At 41.6% G+C, this 23020-nt stretch overlaps 1 protein-coding gene across 3 annotated transcripts; it reads left to right on the top strand.

The window, feature by feature from the left end:
- The first annotated feature begins 2021 nt into the window (after nt 1–2021).
- Nucleotides 2022–17701, top strand: LOC307208526 (uncharacterized protein). Of its 3 annotated transcripts, none has more exons than XM_079963186.1 (3): nt 2022–2405; nt 7072–7222; nt 14741–17701. In XM_079963186.1, exons 2-3 carry the CDS (start codon nt 7123–7125, stop codon nt 16423–16425), a joined length of 1785 nt encoding a protein of 594 aa, XP_079819312.1. In that variant the 5' UTR covers nt 2022–2405; nt 7072–7122; the 3' UTR covers nt 16426–17701. The 3 variants fall into 3 exon arrangements, with proteins under 3 accessions (XP_079819312.1, XP_079819310.1, XP_079819311.1); XM_079963184.1 differs by having other exon boundaries at nt 7036–7222; XM_079963185.1 differs by lacking the exon at nt 2022–2405 and adding an exon at nt 3619–3934 and having other exon boundaries at nt 7036–7222.
- Nucleotides 17702–23020: the final 5319 nt, after the last annotated feature.

Below are 23020 nucleotides of genomic sequence, written 5' to 3'. Positions count from 1 at the left end.
CAGGGAGGCAGGTGAGCATTACAGCTACACCCCACATTATGCTCTCCAGCAGCTATTCCTTCAGACAGGCCTATTTTCATTCAGTTCTTAGTGTGTCCATGGTTGTGTGCGTTTTACGTTTCCTTTCCCCCCTTCCTTGCAGTTCTGACAAAATCCAAACCTCCACGCCAATGCTTTCAGCTCCAGAAGAGGTGCTCCCCTTGGTGTCAAGGGAGGGGTGGTCCAAGTTAGCATCTGGAGCCCTGCCATTCCTTCTGGCGCTGGGCCCTTCCCCTCCTCTCTCTGCCATCCCAGGGCCACTCTTGACTCCCCAGCAGGAGACTGGATCTGTATGTGATGGTGAGATGTCCTGGCTGGTTGAAGGACCTCTTCCTGTTTCCTGGAGCTCTATCCTGCCTTCTCATGCAAGGTGGAGTCATGGAGCAGGTGAAGACTGAGCACACCTAAGGGTGACAGGGGGGGGGTGTATTCTGCTTAACCTTTCTCCCTCTGCTCCTTCTCTGGATCAAAATCCCCAGCTAATCTGTCTAGCTGCTCCTCCTGCTGCCTGTCACTGTTCCTGTGTCTCTGGAGTGTTTCTTTGAGGAGAATACAGGACACTGCAAAAGACATTGTGTGTAATGAGTGTGCAATAAGGTAGACAGAGGCTGAGCCCTCCCTGTAATGTAAACAGGGAGACTTCTGTCCAGGAGATTTCTGTATAAAAAATTCTTTGCTGAGGTGAAAGTAGGGACTAAGTGTTATGTATTGACGTTCTCACCCTGGCCACCAGGGGTATTGTGTATATAGTTTTCACTCAGGTCCACGTCAGTTAATTTAGGCAGGAAACCCTGGGTTGTTGTTGTTACAGTGTTGACAGCCAGCTGCCTATAAAAGCAGGCCGGCTGAGCTGTTTGCTGTTCAGTTCAGTTCCAGCTTGTCCACCCACAATTTAATACTAAGTGAGGTTGGATGGAACCATGTTTGCATGAACATGAAAAGGCAAAATATGCTCTCCATTTAAATATTTATTAAAATAATTTATTCAGTTACCCAGAAGAGTTATTAGGCTTTTTGCCATAAGCTACTTCATACATTGTAAGAAGTGGGTCCTGAGACCCTTGATCCCCTTTCTTAAAACACCATCTGAACAAAATTGTTGAAGCAGTAAAGAGTTTATTGAGGACAATAGGTAAAGGTAAAGGGACCCCTGACTATTAGGTCCAGTTGTGCACGACTGTGGGGTTGCGGCACTCATCTCGCTTTACTGGCCAAGGGAGCCGGCGTACAGCTTCTGGGCCATGTGGCCAGCATGACTAAGCCGCTTCTGGGGAACCAGAGCAGCACACGGAAACGCCATTTACCTTCCCGCTGGAGCGGTATGTAATAAAAAATGTTAAGGTCTTATATATATAATAAATCTTCATAAATGTACCAACCAAGCACATACATAGATATGTGGACCACGTGTTTGGAGCAGCACAGGAAAAGCAACAACATTCAAATTTCTGTTGTAGACCGCCTTTTCTGTGATGTAGGTATGATGATTGTGGGGATGGGCTTGGGTGACCCCCATTCTGTGATGTATGTATGATGTATGGAGGGGTGGTCTTGAGCTCCAGGGAAAAGAATTTAAAAGGTCTATATAAGGGCAGGCACACCTTTGTTCTGGGTCCTCCTCCTTTCTCCTGCATGTGAGGGGAGCACCCTGTTGCAACAGTTCAATAAAGATCAGGCTTACTAGCTGCTTTGCTTCTCAATATTCTCTGGTTGGCCTGTTATTTTCTCCTACTGATGGAGAACCTGCAAAGGCTCTTGTGTCCCCCATAAGGGAATAAGAGCAGATTTTGTTTACAACAGGTACCTATTTATCTACTTGCAGTTTGATGTGCTTTCGAACTGCTAGGTTGGCAGGAGCAGAGACAGAGCAACGGGAGCGCACCCCGCCGCAGGGATTCAAACTGCCAACCTTCTGATCGGCAAGCCCAAGAGGCTCTGTGGTTTAACCCACAGCATCAGCCGTGTCCCTTATCTTGCAAAAGCGGGAGTCCAAAGCAGGCACAGTCCATCTGGGGCAAAGTATGATCTTATATTCCCCATGCACACGTTCCCTCCCTCGCCTTCCCATTGGTTGGGTGCTACGAGGTTTTCCTTCCCCCATTATCAAATAACAGACAAGAGGCTGAGCGTGGAAACAAACTTCTCCTTCCTCCTCAGAGTTGCCTCCACTTCCGGCTTCACCAGCAGAGATAATATTGGAGCTTGCAAAGGAGGGAGGGAGGGAGGGGAGGAGGCGGGAAGGGGGGCTGCATCCTGCGGGGGCGGAGGAGGGGCTTCTTCCTAATCAAGCCTCCTAATTAAGCGCCCTCACTCCCTGCCTCCCGCGCGGGGGCTCCCATTCCCGCCCCCGCTGCCCGGGATTTCGGGTGAGTGCAAAGCCAATGGCGGGGAAGGAGGGAAGGGGCTTTGCGAGGGGGTCCAGGATGAGAAGCCCCCGGATGGGGAGGAGGGAAGGGAGCTCTTTTCTTAAAGGGGGCCTTGAAGTGGGGGGGGGGGAGAAGCTTCTTCCTGCAGGGATTTGGTGCAAAGGGAGTTGCAGGGAAGGAGAGGGGTGGGCATTGCTGGCCAGGATCGCCTTAATAGTATAAATTAAATTTAATATTTATACCCCAGCAGAAGAACCCTCGGAGGAGGGGCAACAGGCGAAAGCCTTTCTCTTCTCCCAGGCGTTTGGCTCATTAAGCAATCTATGGACTGCACACCTGCATGGGGGGCGGGAGGGTTGTCGTTTTTATTTGTTGCTCTGCTATGCATCTCTGTGTTTTTCTCTTGTAAGCTACCCTGTGATCTATAAATAAAATTTATTATTATTATTATTATTATTATTATTATTATTTGGAGGAAGGGCAGTATAGAAATGTGAAGAATAGCTGTAAAAATAGGAAGCCCTCTTGCGGTCAAGGGAGAGGTTGGGACAGAGTCTCTGATCAGCATGCATAACAGGATGGGCTTAGGAGGGAATAATACTACTAATAATAAGAATAAATAATTCATTACTTGCACCCTGCCCATCTGACTGTTGCCTCAGCTCAGCCACTCTGGGCGGCTTCCAACAAAAAAAACCAAAAAATTTAAAACATTAAAAACTTTCCTATATAGGGCTTCCAGCAGAATACTTCCATTTTGTAGAAATGGCCTTTAAAGAAATGCCCTCTTTAAGGATCCACGTGGTGTAAACGTGTATATTGTCCTCTAGGTCCAAACACATAGTAAGACCAAGCAGTGCTCCAAAGTGCTTCTCTTGTGAACTTGCCATCTAAGTTGTTCACTCCTGACCAAAACTCCTGTTTCCCAAAAGGACTGGAGGGGGGGTCTCTCTTCTTTTTTTAAAAAAACAATATTTATTAAAGTTTTAAAGGTTACAGAAAGAAAAAGTAAAAACACCATATTAAACAAAAACAATACAACACATCACAATAAGGCGGGGGGGGAAGGATATGAAAAAGAAAAAAAAGAACAGAAAAATAAAATCCATTGAAAAAAACAAAAAAAGATACAGCGAATCTTCCCATAACTTATCTTTCATTAGCTTATTTCCTTGACCTCCTCACACCTCCCTTTTTTGTATTCTAGTTCGATTATCTGTTTCAGCAAATCCTTTCCATCTTTTCAAATTTTTGTCCTGTAATTTATCTTAATATAATGTAACTTTACTTTCCCTCCTTTCACCAATTAACAGTCAGTTTTTTCCTAATCCTTTATAACATTTCTGCTAAAATCACATATCATCATTCCAACATCCTTCTAACATTCATTAATTTTACAATGTTTCTGTAAATAGTCTTTAAATTTTTTCCAATCTTCTTCCACCGACTCTTCTCCCTGGTCTCTGATTCTGCCAGTCATTTCCGCCATTTCCATGTAGTCCATCACCTTCATCTGCCATTCTTCCCGGGTGGGTAGATCTTGTGTCTTCCAGTACTTTGCAATAAGTATTCTTGCTGCTGTTGTAGCATACATAAAGAAAGTTCTATCCTTCTTTGGCACCAATTGGCCGACCATGCCCAGGAGAAAGTCCTCTGGTTTCTTCAGAAAGGTATATTTAAATACCTTTTTCATTTCATTATAGATCATCTCCCAGAAAGTCTTAATCCTTGGGCATGTCCACCAAAGGTGAAAGAATGTACCTTCAATCTCTTTGCATTTCCAACATTTATTATCGGGCAAATGGTAGATTTTTGCAAGCTTGACTGGGGTTAGGTACCACCTGTAAATCATTTTCATTATATTCTCTCTTAAGGCATTGCATGCCGTGAACTTCATACCTGTGGTCCATAACTGTTCCCAGTCAGCCATCATAATATTATGTCCAACATCTTGTGCCCATTTAATCATAGCAGATTTCACCGTTTCATCCTGAGTATTCCATTTCAACAGCAAGTTATACATTCTTGACAAGTTCTTAATGTTAGGATCTAGCAGCTCTGTTTCCAATTTTGATTTTTCCACCTGGAAGCCAATTTTTTTGTCCAAGTTATATTCCTCCATCATCTGGTAATAATGAAGCCAATCTCGCACTCTATTTTTTAATTTTTCAAAACTGCAGTTTTAATCTGTCTCCCTCTTGTTCCAAAATTTCCCAATATTTCGGCCATTTGGCCTCCATATTGAACTTTTTCTGAGCCTTCGCTTCCATTGGTGACAACCACCTTGGGGTTTTATTTTCAAGCAAGTCCTTATATCTTATCCAAACATTGAACAGTGCTTTTCTGACAATATGGTTTTTTAACGCTTTATGTGCTTTGACCTTGTCGTACCACAGATATGCATGCCACCCAAATACATTGTTAAAACCTTCTAAATCCAGCACGTCAGTGTTTTCAAGAAGCATCCATTCTCTCAGCCAGCAAAAAGCGGCTGATTCATAATAAAGTTTTAAGTCTGGCAGGGCAAATCCACCTCTTTCTTTAGCATCAGTTAGTATCTTAAATTTTATTCGAGGCTTCTTGCCCTGCCAGACAAATCTAGAGATATCTCTCTGCCACTTCTTGAAACACTCCATTTTATCCAAAATTTGCAATGTTTGAAACAAAAACAGCATCCTTGGCAATACATTCATTTTTATTACAGCAATTCGGCCTAACAATGATAGCTTCAGGTTTGACCATATTTCTAAATCCTTTTTCACTTCCATCCAACATTTTTCATAGTTATCCTTAAATAAATTCACATTCTTAGCGGTCATGTTAACCCCTAGGTATTTCACTTTCTTAGCCAGTGTTAATCCTGTCTCCTTCTGAAACCTCTCTGTCTCAGTCACTGTTAGATTTTTCTCTAAAACCTTAGTTTTCATCTTATTCAACTTAAATCCCACTACTTGTCCAAATTCTTGGATCAGTTCCAGTACTCTTTTAGTACTAGATTCTGGCTCCTGTAATGTCAATACCAAATCATCGGCAAATGCTTTCAATTTGTACTGTTTAGCTCCGACTTGTATACCTTTAACCATTTGGTCCCTTCTAATCATGTTTAAAAGAACCTCCAGGACCGATATAAAAAGCAATTGAGAGATTGGGCAACCTTGTCGTGTTCCTTTCTCTATCTTAAATTCTTCTGTCACTACATTATTCACAATTAATTTAGCCTTTTGTTCTGAGTAAATTGCACCTATACCATTGCCAAAACCTTGACCAACCCCCATCCCCTGTAAATTCTTCTTCATAAAACTCCAAGAAATATTGTCAAAGGCTTTCTCTGCGTCCACAAATATCAAGACTGCTTTAGTATTAATATTCACTTGTAATTTTTCTAGAATATTAATTATGTTCCTCGTATTGTCAGACAAGTGTATGCCCGGGAGAAAGCCAGCTTGATCTTTATGAATTTCTTCTACTAGTACCTTTTTTAATCTTTTAGCCAAAATGTCTGCAAAAATTTTATAATCCACATTAAGCAAAGATATGGGGCGGTAGTTCTTAAGCTGTGTCTTCTCAGACTCTGTTTTCGGTAAAAGTGTAATATAAGCTTCCTTCCACGACTCTGGTGCCCTTTTCCCTTCCAATATTTTATTACAAACTTCCTTTAATGGCTGTACTAACCATTCTTTCAGGGATCTATAATATCTTGAAGTCAAACCATCCGGTCCTGGAGATTTGCCTAATTGCATATTCTGGATGGCCCCTTCTACCTCCTGCTCCATTATTTTGCACTTCAACATTGGCTTATTTTCTTGAGAGATTTTTTGTAGTCCATTTGTTTTCAAAAATCGGTCAATGTCCATTTCTTTCTGCGTCTCCTGTGTATATAGTTGTTTAAAGTACCTCTGGAAACACTTTCTGATCTCCACTGGATTCTGTATATTTTTTCCTTCCACTTCCAAGTTTGTAATGGTATTAAGTTTTTGTCTTTTTTTCATTTGCCAAGCCAGCAATTTTCCGCATTTATTTGCCGATGCGGAAATGTGGAGGGGGGGGGTCTCTCAACCACTTTTAAACCCCCCCCACTCCCACCGCATGGAAGGCAGAGGACGTGTTCATTCACATCCCAGTAAACCATGAAGTGAACCAGGCACTGCAGCTCCTTCCCCTCTCACTGGGCTGCAGAGGAGGAAAGGGATGGGTTTGAAGGCTCTTCCTGCCTCTCTCCCCTGAGCAACAAGAGCAAAGGGTGTTTGCAGGGCAGGAGGGCAGAGGAGGAGGAAGCCAGGGCAGAGGGAGCAGATCCCCCGCCTCTCCCAGGGGGTCCAGATGCAAGCAAGGGGCTTCCTCCTTCTCCATGCAAGGGCCACCCATGTATTCAGAGCAGTCCTTTAAAGATTAACTCTTAAGTTCCAAGGGATCTACTCTTAGGCCACAAATGTGCGTACCATGCCAGCCTTAGGAAGGGAGGTGGCACAGGCAGGTGAAAGAAATTGCCAAAGGTGTTTGAAAATGGGTTGGGGCTCTTGCGAAGGGGGTGCCCAGTTGGGGCTTCTCCAGGGGCAGCAGAATGTCTTGGGCAGGAGAATCCCTGCAGGGGCTCTCAGACAGCCTTGGCTTCTTCTTCCCTCCCTCCCAGGAAGCTGCAACTTGCTCTGGCTTCTGCGCTCCTCAGGAAGCTGAACCTGCAAACCTAGCTGAGACTGAACCTGCAACCCTGGACAGGATGGAAGGAGGAAGATGGACTGTTGACCTGGTCAGGCTGTCTCCCGCATCCCTCCCCACAACCTCTGAGCATTCCCTCCCAGGACCCTTGGAGAAATCTGGTGAGTTCCAGGAGAGAGGAGATGGGGACAGGGATAGATGGATGGTGGAGGGAGAAAGAGGAAAGGATGGCGAGCAAACAAATGGAAGGAAGTTCCTGACAGGAAGAAGGAAGGGGTGACGCCTTCTCCGAAGCATCTCTTTGTTTCTTGAATCCCTTTCATAAAGTACAGTGGTACCTTGGGTGTTATGTAGTGAAGTTTTACCCTGGGCCAGCAGGGGGGATACTGTAGATAGTTTTCACTCAGGTCCACATCAGTTATTTTAGGCGGGAAACTCTGGGTTGTTTTTGCTACAATGTTGACAGCCGGCTGCCTATAAAAGCAGGCCGGCTGAGCTGTTTGCTATTCAGTTCTGTCCAGCTTGCAAGTAAAGAGCTGCTCTGGAGAAATCGCTGTGTCGTCTGCTATGTTCGCCCACAACTTAACATTGGGTTACATACGCTTCAGGTTACAGACTCCGCTAACCCAAAAATAGTACCTCTGGTTAAGAACTTTGCTTCAGGATGAGAACACAAAACACGTGGCAACAGCGGGAGGCCCCATTAGCTAAAGTGGTGCTTCAGGTTAAGAACAGTTTCAGGTTAAGAACGGACCTCCGGAACGAATTGAGTATGTAACCAGAGGTACCACTGTAGTGGGGGCAGATTTTCTTCCTCCAGGATTTTAAATCTTAGGAGTTACAGTGGTACCTTGGTTCTCAAACATAATCGGTTCCAGAAGTCTTCCAAAACTAAAGCGTTCCAGAACCAAGGAGCATAAAATGAAAGCAATAAACAATGTTCTGTACCATAAAATAAATAAGACAGTATTTTAGATGATAGAAATTAAAATTAAAACAAAAAAACAAGCCACAGTCAAGAATGAAAAAGGCACACAAACAAAAACGCAAAAAATAGGAAAAAACTAAAGCACCAAATGTCACCTCAGAACAATGCAACCAGAAACAGCTTTAATATTGATGGGGGGGGAGGAGCATAAATTAGCTGTGCAAGGGAACAAATGGGATGAAAAAGCCTTGATTACGATGGAGACGACTTAAATTAGCTGCTCAAGGGTAAAACAGAGTGAAAAAAAGCCTCAATTAGGATGGGGGGCACTTAAATTTGCTGCGCAACAGTAAAAATGGAAGCTCAGGAGCACATTCGATTTCCGGGGCAAACTTCAAAAACAGGAACACCTATTTTGGGGTTTGCAAATGATGAATCAACAGAAGCATAAGTCAATCTATGGACTTCCCTTTTTTTGAAATATTTTTATTGGTTTATACAAATTCAAGTTTATATTAAAGACATTTATATAAAGCCAGTGTGGTGTAGTGGTTAAGAGCGGTAGATTCATAATCTAGGGAACCGGGTTCGCTTCCCTGCTCCTCCACATGCAGCTGCTGGGTGACCTTGGGCCAGTCACACTTCTTTGAAGTCTCTCTGCCCCACTCACCTCACAGAGTGTTTGTTGTGGGGGAGGAAGGGAAAGGAGAATGTTAGCCGCTTTGAGACTCCTGAAGGGGAGTGATAAAGCGGGATATCAAATCCAAACTGTTGTTGTTGTTGTTGTTGTTGTTGTTGTTGTTGTTGTTGTTCTTCTTCTTCTTCTTCTTCTTCTTCTTCTTCTTCTTCTTCTTGAGATTCTCTGAATCACATGACTTCACTCCATTCCTTTCATTTACCGTATTTTTCGCTCCATAAGGCACACCGGACCTTAAGACGCACCTAGTTTTCAGAGGGGGAAAACAGGGGGAAAATATTCTGAATCAAATGTACTAAACTATTTAATAAACTACTGGTATATCAGAGTGAGACTACGAGGTACAGGAGCTGTGTGTTTGTTTAGTGTGCAGGCTCAAGGAGCCAGTGGATCAGCTGAGATGCGGCGGATTTGCGTAATTTTCCCCTCTCCCTCAGCCTCTGCCCTCCAGTCCCCAGCAGCCTATCCTTTTTTACCTCCAGATTTTCACTGTGCTTGTGGCTCAGAGCTCGAGTTTGGGGTGTTTTTTGATGCTGGTTGCTTAAATTTTATCCTTCCTGATCCAACCCCTCCTGTGTCCTGCCGTCCCTCTGCAGCCTCATTGCTCCGTTTAGGGAGCGGGCGAACCTTCTGCTGGCTACGCACCACTTTTAAAAGTGCCTTCTGGCTTTGAAGCACCTGCCTCCCTTTGCCATTTTACTTAAGGTATTTGCCCTGTGCCTGGGTTTTTTTTCCATTTAACAGTTTGCAGCCTCATCCTTTCGTTGCTTGTTTTGAGGCAGGATAGATTTGAGCAATTGGATTGGATTGATCTTTATTACGGCCATTGGCCCGTTACACGACAGTTTTCCATACCAACATATTATACTTAAACCTCCAAATTTAAAATCGCCTAAACTTACAAAAGACAAACAGGAACCGAAGCAAAACAAAAACAAGGACGACCATCATACATTACAATAAATTTGTAACCTATACATCGCCCTCTGCTCATAAATTAATCAAGGATATCAATGGTGATATCGCCTAAAACATAGATCATGGTTTAAAACAATGGTGATATCACCTAAAACATAGATCATGGTTTAAAGGGGTTAACCGAGCCACACAGGAGACCGTTTCTCTTCTTTAGGGATAGGACGCTGATCAAGAATCTGGCAACCATGAGTGATCTTAGGGGGTCATCGTCAATTAGTAGATATCTCAGTTTGGCTTCAATCGTATCATCGGCAATTCCCTTAAGATATTGAGCAAGAAACTTGCTCCTGGCAGGCAAGTGAAAAGCACAGTCAAAAATTATGTGATGTAATGATTCCGGTGCCCCACAATTACAATCACATAAGAGCGATATCTGTCCATTGGAGAATCTATTTCTCAGCACGTTTGATGGGAAGGTGTTGAATCTTGCCTTTACAAAGGCATATCTATGAGCAGAGGAAGTTAAGGAATTCAAATAGTTTGGGAGCCTTAAGAGGGGTAATAAACCAAGATTTAGAGGTGAGCAGGTACCATTGCCCAAGACCATTTTCTGCTGCAAGTCCATCTCCTCTAGTTTACAGGTTACTGTTCTTTTAGCTGGGACTATGTCCTGCTCTAGGGACGCAGGTGGCGCTGTGGGTTAAAGCCTCAGCGCCTAGGACTTGCCGATCGAAAGGTCGGCGGTTCGAATCCCTGCGGCGGAGTGCGCTCCCGCTGCTCGGTCCCAGCGCCTGCCAACCTAGCAGTTCGAAAGCACCTCCGGGTGCAAGTAGATAAATAGGGACCGCTTACCAGCGGGAAGGTAAACGGCGTTTCCGTGTGCGGCTCTGGCTCGCCAGAGCAGCGATGTCACGCTGGCCACGTGACCCGGAAGTGTCTCCGGACAGCGCTGGCCCCTGGCCTCTTAAGTGAGATGGGCGCACAACCCCAGAGTCTGTCAAGACTGGCCCGTACGGGCAGGGGTACCTTTACCTTTACCTTTACCTATGTCCTGCTCTAGTAATTTGGATGGGGAGATTCCCATTGCCATGATTTTCAGCTGTAAATTTTTTACCCATGGGCTCTGGAAATCATCTCTCCACATACATTGTATCAAGTACAAGTTTGGGAGATTGTGCCATAGAGATAACCAGTGACAAAGTATGTGCTTCCACAGAGCATTTTCCAGGGATACAATATTAAGTTCCATGCGTAACGCTGTATTACTTACACAGTTGGGCAGTTTCAATATCCCTCTTAAAAACTGATTTTGAATGACCTCCAGGTGAGATAGGTTGACAAAAGTCCCCCAAATAGAGATGGCATAAGCAATTGTCGGGATCACCTTGGCCTTGAAGACTTTCAGCGCCAATGGGATATGAAGGGCCCCATCGGTGAAGAAGAATCGCAAGATCGCCAAGGAGATAGCTTTGGCTCTATTTGTAACATAGGCTACATGGGCCTTCCATCTGAGGTTATGTTGTAACCAAACTCCCAAATATTGGAATCTGTAGACTTGTTCAATGACTCTCCCATCAATTCTCCAATTATGGAGTTTCCGGCTCTTTGAGAAAATCAGGATCTTAGATTTTCCATAATTAATTGTAAGGGAATTTGCGTTACAGTATGATCCAAAAAATTTTAAGGCCCTCCTGAGACCTACTCTAGAAAAAGAAAGAATGACTGCGTCATCCGCATATAGTAACAAGGGGCAGCGATAAAGTGCTAGGCGGGGTGCATGAATCCTTTCTTGGGCCTCTATTTAGGGGAGTCCTCATGTCGCTTATGAACAAATTGAACAGGAGTGGAGCCAATATACAACCCTGTCGGACACCTCTGTTAATGGGAATTGAATTGAGCAAGTGATCAAGACTTGGATTGCAGGGCATTTGCCATTAGCTGTGTAAAAGCGCTCCTCCTTGCAGCCTTCTACGTTGTTTGTACACGTGGCTACTGGTATCAGGTTCAGTTTGAGTAATAAGCAGCCCCTGGCAGCAGTAGAATGGAGCATAAAAAAGGAGTAGGGGCACTGGGACCCAGACAATGCTCAAATCTCTCCTGCCTCAAAACAAGCTGCAGAAGGAAAAAACCCGCTCCCGCTCCCCTGCCCCTCATCCCATGCCCTCCCCAGCCTTTTTTAAAACTTCCTGGTTTTCACTGCGCTCATTGGCAAGGTGGTGTCTCTACTTTTTCATTATATACCATTTCCCAAAATGATACTGTTATCTTACATGACCACCACATATAGCAAAAGGTATCCACTTCTTCTTTACACTTCCAGCAGATATTTGAACTTTCTCTATACGTTTTAGATAACTTACTAGGAGTCAAATACCACCAGTACATCATTTTCATGTAGTTTTCTTTCAATGTACAGCAAGCTGTGAATTTCAGATCTGTTTTCCAAAGCCTCTCCCAATCTGCCATTTGTATGTTATGTCCTAAGTCCCTTTCCCATTTCGTCATAACTGATTTGACCTGTTCATTCTTTGTTACCATTCTAGGAGCAAGTTACACATTTTAGACAGAACTTTTTATGTTACTTCCTAAGAGTTCTTTTTGAAATATTGATGTCTCATAACTAAAACCATTCTTTTTGTCTATCTTAAAGATATCGTTTAGCTGATGGTACTGTAAGCAGTCAGTTACAGCTTCCTTTTATCTCTTCAAAATCTTTTAATTTCAGTTGGTTTTCAAGTTCAGTTAACAGCTCTGTATAAGTTGGCCAATTACTTCTCATATTCAATTTTTTTTCAGAGATATTGCTTCCAAGGGAGAAAGCCACCAGGGTGTTTTTTTACTCAAACAAATTTTTATACTTCTCCCATACCCTACAAATTGGTTTTCTTACTATATGATTCTGAAAAGCTCTAAACACCTTGGCCTTTCCCTACCATAAATATGCATGCTATCCATTATTTGTGTCCTTCCAGATCTAAAATACAGTATCTGTGTTTTCCAGTGTAATCCATTCCCGATTCTAGCAGATACAGGACGCTTCATAATAAAGTTTCAAACCCAGCAGGGAAAAACCTTCTCTCTCTCTTAATAATTTATTTTTTATACTTGGTTTCGCCCCTTGTCAGATAAACCTAGATGTATCTTCTTGCCATTTTTCAAAGCATCCTGCGTTGCCTATTGCCTGGACTGATTGGAATAAAAATAACATTTTTGGCAATACATTCATTCTTCCCCATATCTCTAAACCTCTTTTTATTTCTTTCCACTAATTCTTGTAATTGTCTTTTAAAATATTAATATTCTTAGCTGTCAAACAAATCTCTCAGTATTTGACTTTGTTATGTATAACTAACTCTGTTTCTGTTGAAATTCCTTTTGGTCTTGCTCCATTGTGTTTTTTACCAAAAACCTAGTATTATTCTTGTTTAGTTTAAAGCCTCCGGCCGGACCGAAGTCCTGTACCTTTTCTACCACCTTCAGTGGAGTATTTATGGGATCCTTCACTGTAATTGCAAGGTGAACTGTAAAAGCTTTTAATTTATATACTTTATTTTCTACTATTATTCCTGTAGTTAATTTCTCCACTTTTTCTCTCTCGCCAGGGCCTCTAATACCAAAATAAATAATAATGGTGATAGGGGATATCCTTGTCTTGTCCCCTTCATTATTTTACACTTTTCTGTTATAACCTTATTAACAATCAGCATAGACTGTTGGTAAAAATAAATTGCATCAATTCCTCTCCCAAATGCCTCCCCAAAATTCATTTTTTCTTTTATCTTTTTCATAAAAGTCCATGAAACATTATCAAAAGCCTTTTCAGCATCTATAAACATTAAGGCCGCTTTTTTCTCATTTCTTACTTTCAAATATTCAATAATATCAGTTATATTCCTTATATTCTCCTTCATCTGACGTCCTGGTAGAAAGCAGGCCTGATAGTGATGATTTTTTTCTGCTAAAACACCTTTCATTCTATTGTCCAAAATATGATCAATACTCTAAATGGAGTATTTTTCTCGCCTTTTAGTTCAAGAATTATTGAGTTGTGGTCCGAAAGTGTTTTTGGTTGTATTTCTGCTTTTTTAATCTATGGACTTCCATCCTACAGGAGACGGTGATGGCCAACAACTTGGATAGTTTGAAAAAGAGGATTAGACTGATGTCTGTGCGCTGCCCTTGTGGTCCTAGGCAATAATGCTTCTTAATACTAGTTCCTGGAAAGCACAGGAAGGCAGAGGGCTCTTGTACTCAAATCCTGCTTGCTGGTTTCCCATAGGCATCTAGCTGGCCACTGTGAGAACAGGATGCTGGACTAGGTGGGCCTTTGCCCAATCGAGCAGACTCTTCTTATGTTCTAATACAGGCATCCCCAAACTTGGCCCTCCAGATGTTTTGGGACTACAACTCCCAGTGTCCCTAGCTAACAGGACCAGTGGTCAGGGATGATGGGAATTGTAGTCCCAAAACATCTGGAGGGCCAAGTTTGGGGATTCAAATATATTGCAATATTTTTATAGTTACATGTGGCATAGTAACACTAAAGTTTTACTTCTTAGATGTGATGGGATGATGAACTGCTTGTGCGTAAATGATTAGTCCCTCAGAGTTTGCTCAACTTAGCAACGCTCTGTCTTTAGCGGAGCCCCTTAAGCATGGCTCCCTCAGGCGCTGGCAGATTCCCTGAGCCATTCTTTCGTCTCTCTCTCTTTCTGTTCTCCCACACTCCCCCTGCTGGTGCCTTCTTTCGCTGCTGAGTCTCTCCTGACTTCTGAGAGCCCCTCCACCTCCTGCTTCTCCGATGGCAGTTCCCTGACATTAGACATAGGAGAGACTGCTACTCGATTCAGTGATCATTTCCTCTCTGGGAAAAGAGAAATACAGAGATGTGTCGTAAGAAACCAATTCCACCATCGATTATAAAATAATGCAGTTTATTAAGTGTGAATGGAGTGATCATGTGTTGCTGCCATTATCTCATCTGCATTCCTAAAACTTTGGAACATAGAGAGGACAATAGAGAAATGGGACAGTGTTAAAATAGGAGACGGTGCATATTTGGATTGACGTGTGTTCAGTTTCTTTATTGTAAGTCTTAACAGGATTCTCTTCCCCTTCCTCCCCACTCCCAAACAGGTGAGGAAGATGATGGCCAGAATTCTATGGAGCCATCTGTGAATTCATTGGGAAGAACAAAGAAACAGTTTAAATGCATGGAATGTGGGATGTGCTTTAGTCATAGTGGAAGACTGAGGACACATCAAAGAATTCACATAGAGGAGAAACCATTTAAATGTACTGACTATCGAAAGAGCTTCAAGGAAAATGGAACTCTTAGAAAACATCAAGGAACTCACACAGGGGGAAAACCATTTGAATGTACTGAATGTGGAAAGTGCTTCAGTCGAAATGGAACACTTAGAACACATCAACAAACTCACACAAGGGATAAACCATTTGAATGTGTAGAATGTGGAAAGAGCTTCAGTAGAAGTGGACACCTTAGAATACATCAACAAACTCACACAGAGGAGAAACCATTTAAATGTATTGAATGTGGAAAGTGCTTCAGTCAAAATGGAAATCTTAGAATACACCAACAAACTCACACAGGGGAAAAACCATTTGAATGTACTGAATGTGGAAAGTGCTTTGGTCGATATGGAACACTTAGAATACACCAACGAACTCATACGGGGGAGAAACCATTTGCATGTATTGAATGTGGAAAGAGCTTCAGTCAATATGGAACACTTAGAATACACCAACGAACTCACACAGGGGAGAAACCATTTAAATGTATTGAATGTGGAAAGGGCTTCAGTGAAAGTGGAGCACTTAGAAGACATCTACAATCTCACATAGAGGAGAAACCATTTAAATGTATTGCATGTGGAAAGGGCTTCAGTAAAAGTGAAGACCTTAGAATACACCAAGGAACTCACATGGGGGAGAAACCATTTAAATGTATTGAATGTGGAAAGAGCTTCTGTAGAAGTGGAACACTTAGAAGACATCAACGAACTCACACAGAGGAGAAACAATTTAAATGTATTGAATGTGGAAAGAGCTTCAGTAGAAGTGAACACCTTAGAAGACATCAACTAACTCACACGGGGGAGAAACCATTTAAATGTATTGAATGTGGAAACAGCTTCAGTCAAAGTGGAGCACTTACAATACATCAACGAACTCACACACAGGAGAAACCATTTAAATGTATTGAATGTGGAAAGAGCTTCAGTAGAAGTGGACACCTTAGAATACACCAACGAACTCACACGGGGGAGAAACCATTTGCATGTATTGAATGTGGAAACAGCTTCAGTCAAAATAGATACCTTAGAACGCATCAACGAACTCACACAGGGGAGAAACCATTTGCATGTATTGAATGTGGAAAAAGCTTCAGTTTTAGTGGACACCTTAGAAGACACCAACGAACTCACACGGGGGAGAAACCATTTGCATGTATTGAATGTGGAAACAGCTTCAGTCAATATGGATACCTTAGAATACATCAGCGAACTCACACAGGGGAGAAACCATTTAAATGTATTGAATGTGGAAAGAGCTTCAGTAGAAGTGGACACCTTAGAATACACCAACGAACTCACACGGGGGAGAAACCATTTGAATGTATTAAATGTGGAAAGAGCTTCAGTCAAAATGTAATACTTAGAAGACATCTACAAACTCACATGGGGGAGAAACCATTTAAATGTATTGAATGTGGAAAGAGCTTCAGTAAAAGTGGACACCTTAGAATACACCAGCGAACTCACACGGGGGAGAAACCAATTAAATGTATTGAAAGGTGAAAAAGCTTCAACAGGAATTATAAACTTACATTACATTGGCGAACTCCCACAGGGGAGAAGCTTTAGTCAATATGGAACCTTAGGAAACATCCACTATTTACATGGGGAGGTCTTAATACAGTGGAACCTCGGGTTAAGTACTTAATTCATTCTGGAGGTCTATTCTTAACCTGAAACTGTTCTTAACCTGAAGCACCACTTTAGCTATTCGGGCCTCCTGCTGCTTTCACGCTGCCACCACACGATTTCCATTCTCATCTTGAAGCAAAGTTCTTAACCCGAGGTACTATTTCTGGGTTAGTTAGCACAGTCTGTAAACTGAAGCTTATGTAACCTGAAGCGTATGTAACCTGAGGTACCACTGTATAGTACTTTCTACAGCAGCCTTTCTCAACCTGCGGGCCCCCAGATGTTGCTGAACTACAACTCCCATCGCCCCTAGCTAGCAAGGCCAGAGCTCAGGGATGATGGGAGTTGTAGTGCAACAACATCTGAGGACCCACAGGTTGAGAATCGCTCCTCTAGAGGGTTTTCTGTTGGAATTATTAGATTGTCTGCGAAGGCTCTGACCTTACAGGCCTTTTGTCCAACTTTAATTCCTTCTATTCTAGGGTCTTCTCTTACTGCTTTCAAAAACACTTCCAGAAGTGTGATAAAGAGGAGAGGAGAAAGAGGGCAGCCCTGTCTTGTTCCCTTAAGAGATATTAAAAGCTTCTGATGTTTCACCATTTATAATTAGTCTGACCTTTTGGGAAATATAAATCGCTTTTATACCACTACATATTTTCTCACCCAAACTCATCATTTCCAAAGTTTTTTGCATGAAAGCCTCTGAAGCATTATCCAATGCTTTCTCCGCATCCACCAAGATCAGGGCTGCCTTTTTATCTGGTCTCATTTCTAGGTATTCTATTGTATCTACTACCTACCTTACGTTGCTGTAAATTTGTCTTCTCCATAGTAAGCCAGACTTTATTAATCTTTATTAATCTTTCTTTATGAATCTTGCTAGGATCTTTTTCAATTTACTGGCTAAAATGTTTGCAAATAATTTATAATCTGAATTTAGAAGTGAGATTGGTCTATAATTTTTAATTTACCCTAAATTGGAACCACATTTCAGTATCAATGTAATTAGGGCCTCTTGCCATTATTCTGGCACATGTCCTCCTTATAAAATTTTGTTCATTATTTTTTCTAATACCGGTAATATTGTCTCTTCCAAATTTTTGTAATTCATTATAGAAATACCATGTGTACCAGGGACTTTACCATTCTTAGAAGTCACAATTCCTTCTTTTATTTCATTAATATCAATAGGGGCATTTAAGTATTTCTATTCTTTCTCTTATTTTTGGCAATCTATTGTTTATAAAAAAAATTCCTATTTTTTCGTCAAGTTCTTCCAGCTCATTTCCATTTCTGTTGTTGTTTTGCAGCAGATTTAGTTAATGTGAAAGCACAAAACAACCACAAAGAATCTTGAGGCAGGTTACACATTTATTCCAGTTCAGTCTTTGGTTACTGACATTTCTATCCCACAACCCTATCCTCCTAGCAGACTGCCTCTGTCCCCTGGCCCTACAAGCCCATCAGTAACATTTTCTGCAGAACAAAAAAAATCCTTCCAGTAGCACCTTAAAGACCAACTAAGTGGTCTTAGTTGGTCTTTAAGGTGCTACTGGAAGGATTTTGTTTTGTTTTGACTATGGCAGACCAACACGGCTACCTATCTGTAACATTTTCTGCAGAGACACTGGGGATTGTTCCATGACAGTTGTCACTTGCTGACAATGCAGAAGGAGGCCACCTTGGTGCACCCAGAAGATACCAGGTGTTGGTTGTAGTTACATCTATACAAAGTGCATAGCCTTTGCCCCTCCATAAAGAAAGAAATGGCGGGGAGACAAGAGCTGGAATAGCTGACCAGAAGGAAAGGTAACCTGGGAACTTCATGTTTATAGACCACCCCAGCTCCCTGACTCCAAGAAAAGACCAGTCCAGGGAGGCAGGTGAGCATTACAGCTACACCCCACATTATGCTCTCCAGCAGCTATTCCTTCAGACAGGCCTATTTTCATTCAGTCTCCAGTGTGTCCATGGGTGGGTGTGTTTTACGTTTCCTTTCCCCCCTTCCTTGCAGTCCTGACAAAAATCAAACCTCCATGCCAGTGCTTTCAGCCCCAGAAGAGGAGGTCCTCTTGGTGTCAAGGTAGGGGGGGTCCAAGGGAGCATCTGGAGCCCTGCCATTCCTTCTGTCCCTGGCCCCTTCCCTTCTCTCTCTGCCATCCCAGGGCCACTCTTGACTCCCCAGCAGGAGACTGGATCTGTCTGTGATGGTGAGATGTCCTGGCCGGTTGAAGGACCTCTTCCTGTTTCCTGGAGCTCTATCTTGCCTTCTCATGCAAGGTGGAGTCATGAAGCAGGTGAAGACTGAGCACACCTAAGGGCAACATGGGGGGGGGGGTTCTGCTTAACCTTTCCCCGTCTGCTCCTTTTCTGGATCAAAATCCCCAGCTAATCTGTCTAGCTGCTCCTCCTGCTGCCTGTCACTGTTCCTGTGTCTCTGGAGTGTTTCTTTGAGGAGAATACAGGACACTGGAAAAGACATTGTGTGTATTGAGTGTGCAATAAGGTAGACAGAGGCTGAGCCCTCCCTGTAATGCAAACAGGGAGACTTCTGTCCAGGAGATTTCTGTATAAAAAATTCTTTGCTGAGGAATTTCCGGTGAAGCGCGAGCCCCTCACAAGCGAGGGATTTCTCTGGGAGAGGAACCCTGGCTATTTCGGACAGAAAATGGGGGTTTTAGGGCAAAAAAATCCCCTCTTAAACCTCTGGGGGGTGTCCAGAGGGTCAGGTTCCCGGCAGTGCCTAAAAGCTGCCTGTCCGGCTGCCAGGTAACCTCGGAAAGGGGTGAAGAGCGTGGCAGAACAGGATAGCAGGCTATCGGGAAGCCATTGCTATGGCCGAATAGCGAAGCCCCGGGCTTGCAAGGAAGTGCACTTCGCTCTTAAATTTAAGAAATTCGGACTTAAAATAATTACAATTGGATTGAAGAGACATTAAGGGAAGTTCCGAAATAAAAAGGAGAAGATTTCAAGTTCAGCTGTCATCTGGAATCAGCGCAGACGCAGCATTGCAAGCAAAGCCAGAGAGCGAAAGTGAGTTGCCGCTAGCGGCTATTGTTTCCGTTTCTCCCTAACTTTCAGAAACTTTTAGAAACTAAGTTTAGAGTTTAAAAGTAACCTTTATTGAGAATTTAAAGAGGTGGAAAAGCAAAGGGGGAACAAAAGGTTACTATTGTGGCAAGCAGAAGTCTTAGATGCAACGGAGGATATATGAGGATTGAATTGTTTTCCCACTTCTACTTTCACAATAAACTTGTTACGCCGGGAGAAGAGCTTCCGACTGCATTTTAACTTAGCAGAAAGGCTACAGCGGCAGAGAAGAAAGAAATAATATATTTTTCCACTTTCCTTTTTTGGGTGATTTTGGTCCCCCCCCCCCTTAATTTTTTTAAAAAATTGAAAATTAAATCTGGCAAAATTGAATTGGAAAATTTAACTTAAGTTAATTGACAATTATTTAAATTACTTAACTGTGGATTGGAGCCCCCTAGTGGATGGAATGAGATACTACAACTTGTTTTTCAGGATTTTTCTTTGTTAATGGAGTATTACTGAGGTGGAAGGAATACTTGGTTTCCTGTTTGGTTTCCTGTTCCCCATATTTTTGTGGAATGCCCTTCTTGGAATTTTAAAAAACCTACCCTCTCAAATATTTATATTTCCTTTGAAATACTGTCTGGACTATTAAACAGAAAATTTGGACCTGGCTTTGGAACTTTAAACAGATAATATAGAACCAGTTTTTTGATTTGAAATCAGAAGATATAAAAGAAATTAAAACTATTCAGATTATAGTTATATTTTTGTTTTTATTTCAGAAGAAATTCCCCTCCCCTCTTTTTTGGGAAACAACCATAATTGGATATCTTATTTGAATACAATTTAAATTATTCGGATTACAATCTGGACTACAATTTTATTATCTCAACTCAATTTATTTTTGGATTATAGTTTTATTCAGTTCATGAAATATCCAAGAGGACATCCAAAGAATTTAACTGAGGATTAGCCCGAGTGGGGGCAAGAAGACTGGCCTACTTTTTAATTCTGGTTCAGGTTTTGACTGCCTCTTCATGTTTAGAAGTGGTTAAAGGGGGAAGCATTCCCTCTTATAAAAGTTATGATCCGCTCCTTCCCTTCCTATATTATTTTTTAAAATTACAGAGTAAAACTAAGTAATTGTATACTGTATTTTTATGTTTTGGAAAGGATATTAAAATTGTAATGGTGAAAACAATTTGAACAATTGGGAAACTTTAAGTTTCATTGACTAAATTTAAGGTAAATAATTAATTTGAGAAACTTGTTTTTGTATTGGTTATATTTTGGTATTTTTGTGAAGGGAAATGTCACATCAACCAAAAAAAGGGGTAGAGGGAGGGGCGCCGACTGACAGGAGAGCATCAAAGCAAGAAACAGAGTTTAGAACAGAAATATTGAGAATGTTTGCAGAGATAAAACAAAGTGAAAAAAATCTGGAAACAAAATTGGAACAAGTGGATAATAAAATTGGGAAAATGGATAAAAAATTTGATGAGACAGTCAATGAACTGAAAGGGCAAATAAAAGAGGTATCCAAAAGAACTCAATCATTGGAGGAGGGGATGAAGAGGACAAAATTAGAAATGAGAGAGGTAAAACGAGAGGAAGAGAGGATGAAGACTGAGATGATGGAAATAAACAAATCACAGGAAGAAATTAAAGATGCGATTGCTATGAATGAGCTGAGACAGGGAAGTGAATTTGAGGCTGAGATCAGTGCCGGAGATACAGAACGAAAATATAAAAAAGAGATTGATAACGGAAATTGCGCAGTGGCTGGAGATGCCAGCAGAAGAAGTTGCAAAAACAGTTCAAAATGCATTTAGAATGAAAGTAAGGACAAGTAAAGCAAGGAAATTCCCTGGTGACTGCTTAATTACATTCAAGGATAGAGAGATGAGAAATTTATTTTACAGAAGAACAGAAATAGAATACTATACATAAACGGGAATTACATAATTATCTTTAAAGATATACCAATAAAGCTGTTGAAATGAAGACCCATATAAGCCACTGGTGCAGATCCTTAAGAAAAACAAGATTGACTTCAAGGCCCGAAAAAGACTCAATATGGAGGCCAAATGGCCAAAATATTGGGAAATACTAGAAAAAGATGGAGACAATTGGAAATTGCAGAGTCTGGAGAAAATGAAGGACAAAGTGAGAGACTGGTTACACTACGCTCAGATTAAAGAAGTGTTTAAAAATGATAAAAAGTTAGGATTTCAGGTGGAGAAATCGAAATTGGAAACAGAACTGTTAGAACCTAGGACTAAGGTACTCTCAAGAATGTACAACTTGCTGTTAAAATGGAATACACAAGATGAAACGGTCAAATCGGTCATGATTAAATGGGCACAGGATATTGGACATAATATGTTTGAGGACTGGGAAAGGTTGTGGACTTCTGGGTTGAATTTCACTGCATGTAATGCTTTGAAAGAAAATGTTATGAAAATGATATATAGATGGTACATGACCCTAGTCAAACTCGCAAAAATATACCATTTGTCTGATAATAAATGTTGGAAATGTAAAGAGAATGAAGGAACATTCTTTCACCTCTGGTGGACATGTCCGAAAGTGAAGGCCTTTTGGGAAATGATATATAATGAGTTGAAAAAGGTATTTAGGTATACCTTTCTTAAGAAACCAGAGGCCTTCCTTTTGGGCATTGTCGGCCAGAGGGTGGCAAAGAAGGACCGGACACTTTTTCTGTATGCAACAGCGGCAGCAAGGATACTTATCGCTAAATATTGGAAAACCCAAGATCTACCCACGCTGGAAGAATGGCAGACGCAACTGATAGGCTACATGGAACTGGCAGAGATGACTGGCAGAATCCGAGACCTGGGAGAGGAGAGGATGGAAGAAGACTGGAAGAAATTCAAGATTTATTTGCAAAAACATTGTAATTTGGTTGAATGTTAAGAAAGATGCTGGATCATAAATAATTTGGCACCACTAAACTAGATGGAGTAATTAAGATAAGATATGTAGTAATTTAAAACAACTTAAATTTTTTTTGAATAATAACTAAACTATAGTCAAATTTTTAAGATTTGATTAAAGGGGATTGGAGACCAGAAAATTAGATATAAGAGTAGAATTAAGATGATAAATTGCTGGCAAATTTTATTGGAATGAAGGTAGGAGCGGGAGATGAGAGGAAGTCCAAAGAAGTGGTGAAAATATGATGAAATATATGTTATATTGCTTATTTTTAAGTGTTGTATTAAAAAACCTCAATAAATTTTTTTATAAAAAAACAAGAAAAACAAGATTGACTTCAGATGGGAATTTCCTGAGGGAGTCTCGTTCTTTTACAAAGGTAAGAAACACAGATTGATAAGCCCAGAAGAAATAGGGAAATTTACGAGAAGGTATAAGGAATTACAAGTGGAAGAAGATGAGGTCAAAGGTG

This window comes from Podarcis cretensis (assembly GCF_951804945.1).
Source record: "Podarcis cretensis genome assembly, chromosome: 2".
NCBI lineage: Eukaryota > Metazoa > Chordata > Lepidosauria > Squamata > Lacertidae > Podarcis > Podarcis cretensis.
Note: the sequence above shows the minus strand (reverse complement) of the source record. Positions and strands in the feature narration are given on the sequence as shown.

What these genes read in the sequence shown, in the direction of transcription:
- LOC307208526 (XM_079963186.1), top strand. Translation starts at nt 7,123, where the DNA reads ATGGAAGGAGGAAGATGGACTGTTGACCTGGTCAGGCTGTCTCCCGCA. An exon ending in AGGACCCTTGGAGAAATCTG is followed by an intron (nt 7,223 to 14,740) that starts GTGAGTTCCAGG and finishes ACTCCCAAACAG; the next exon opens with GTGAGGAAGATGATGGCCAG.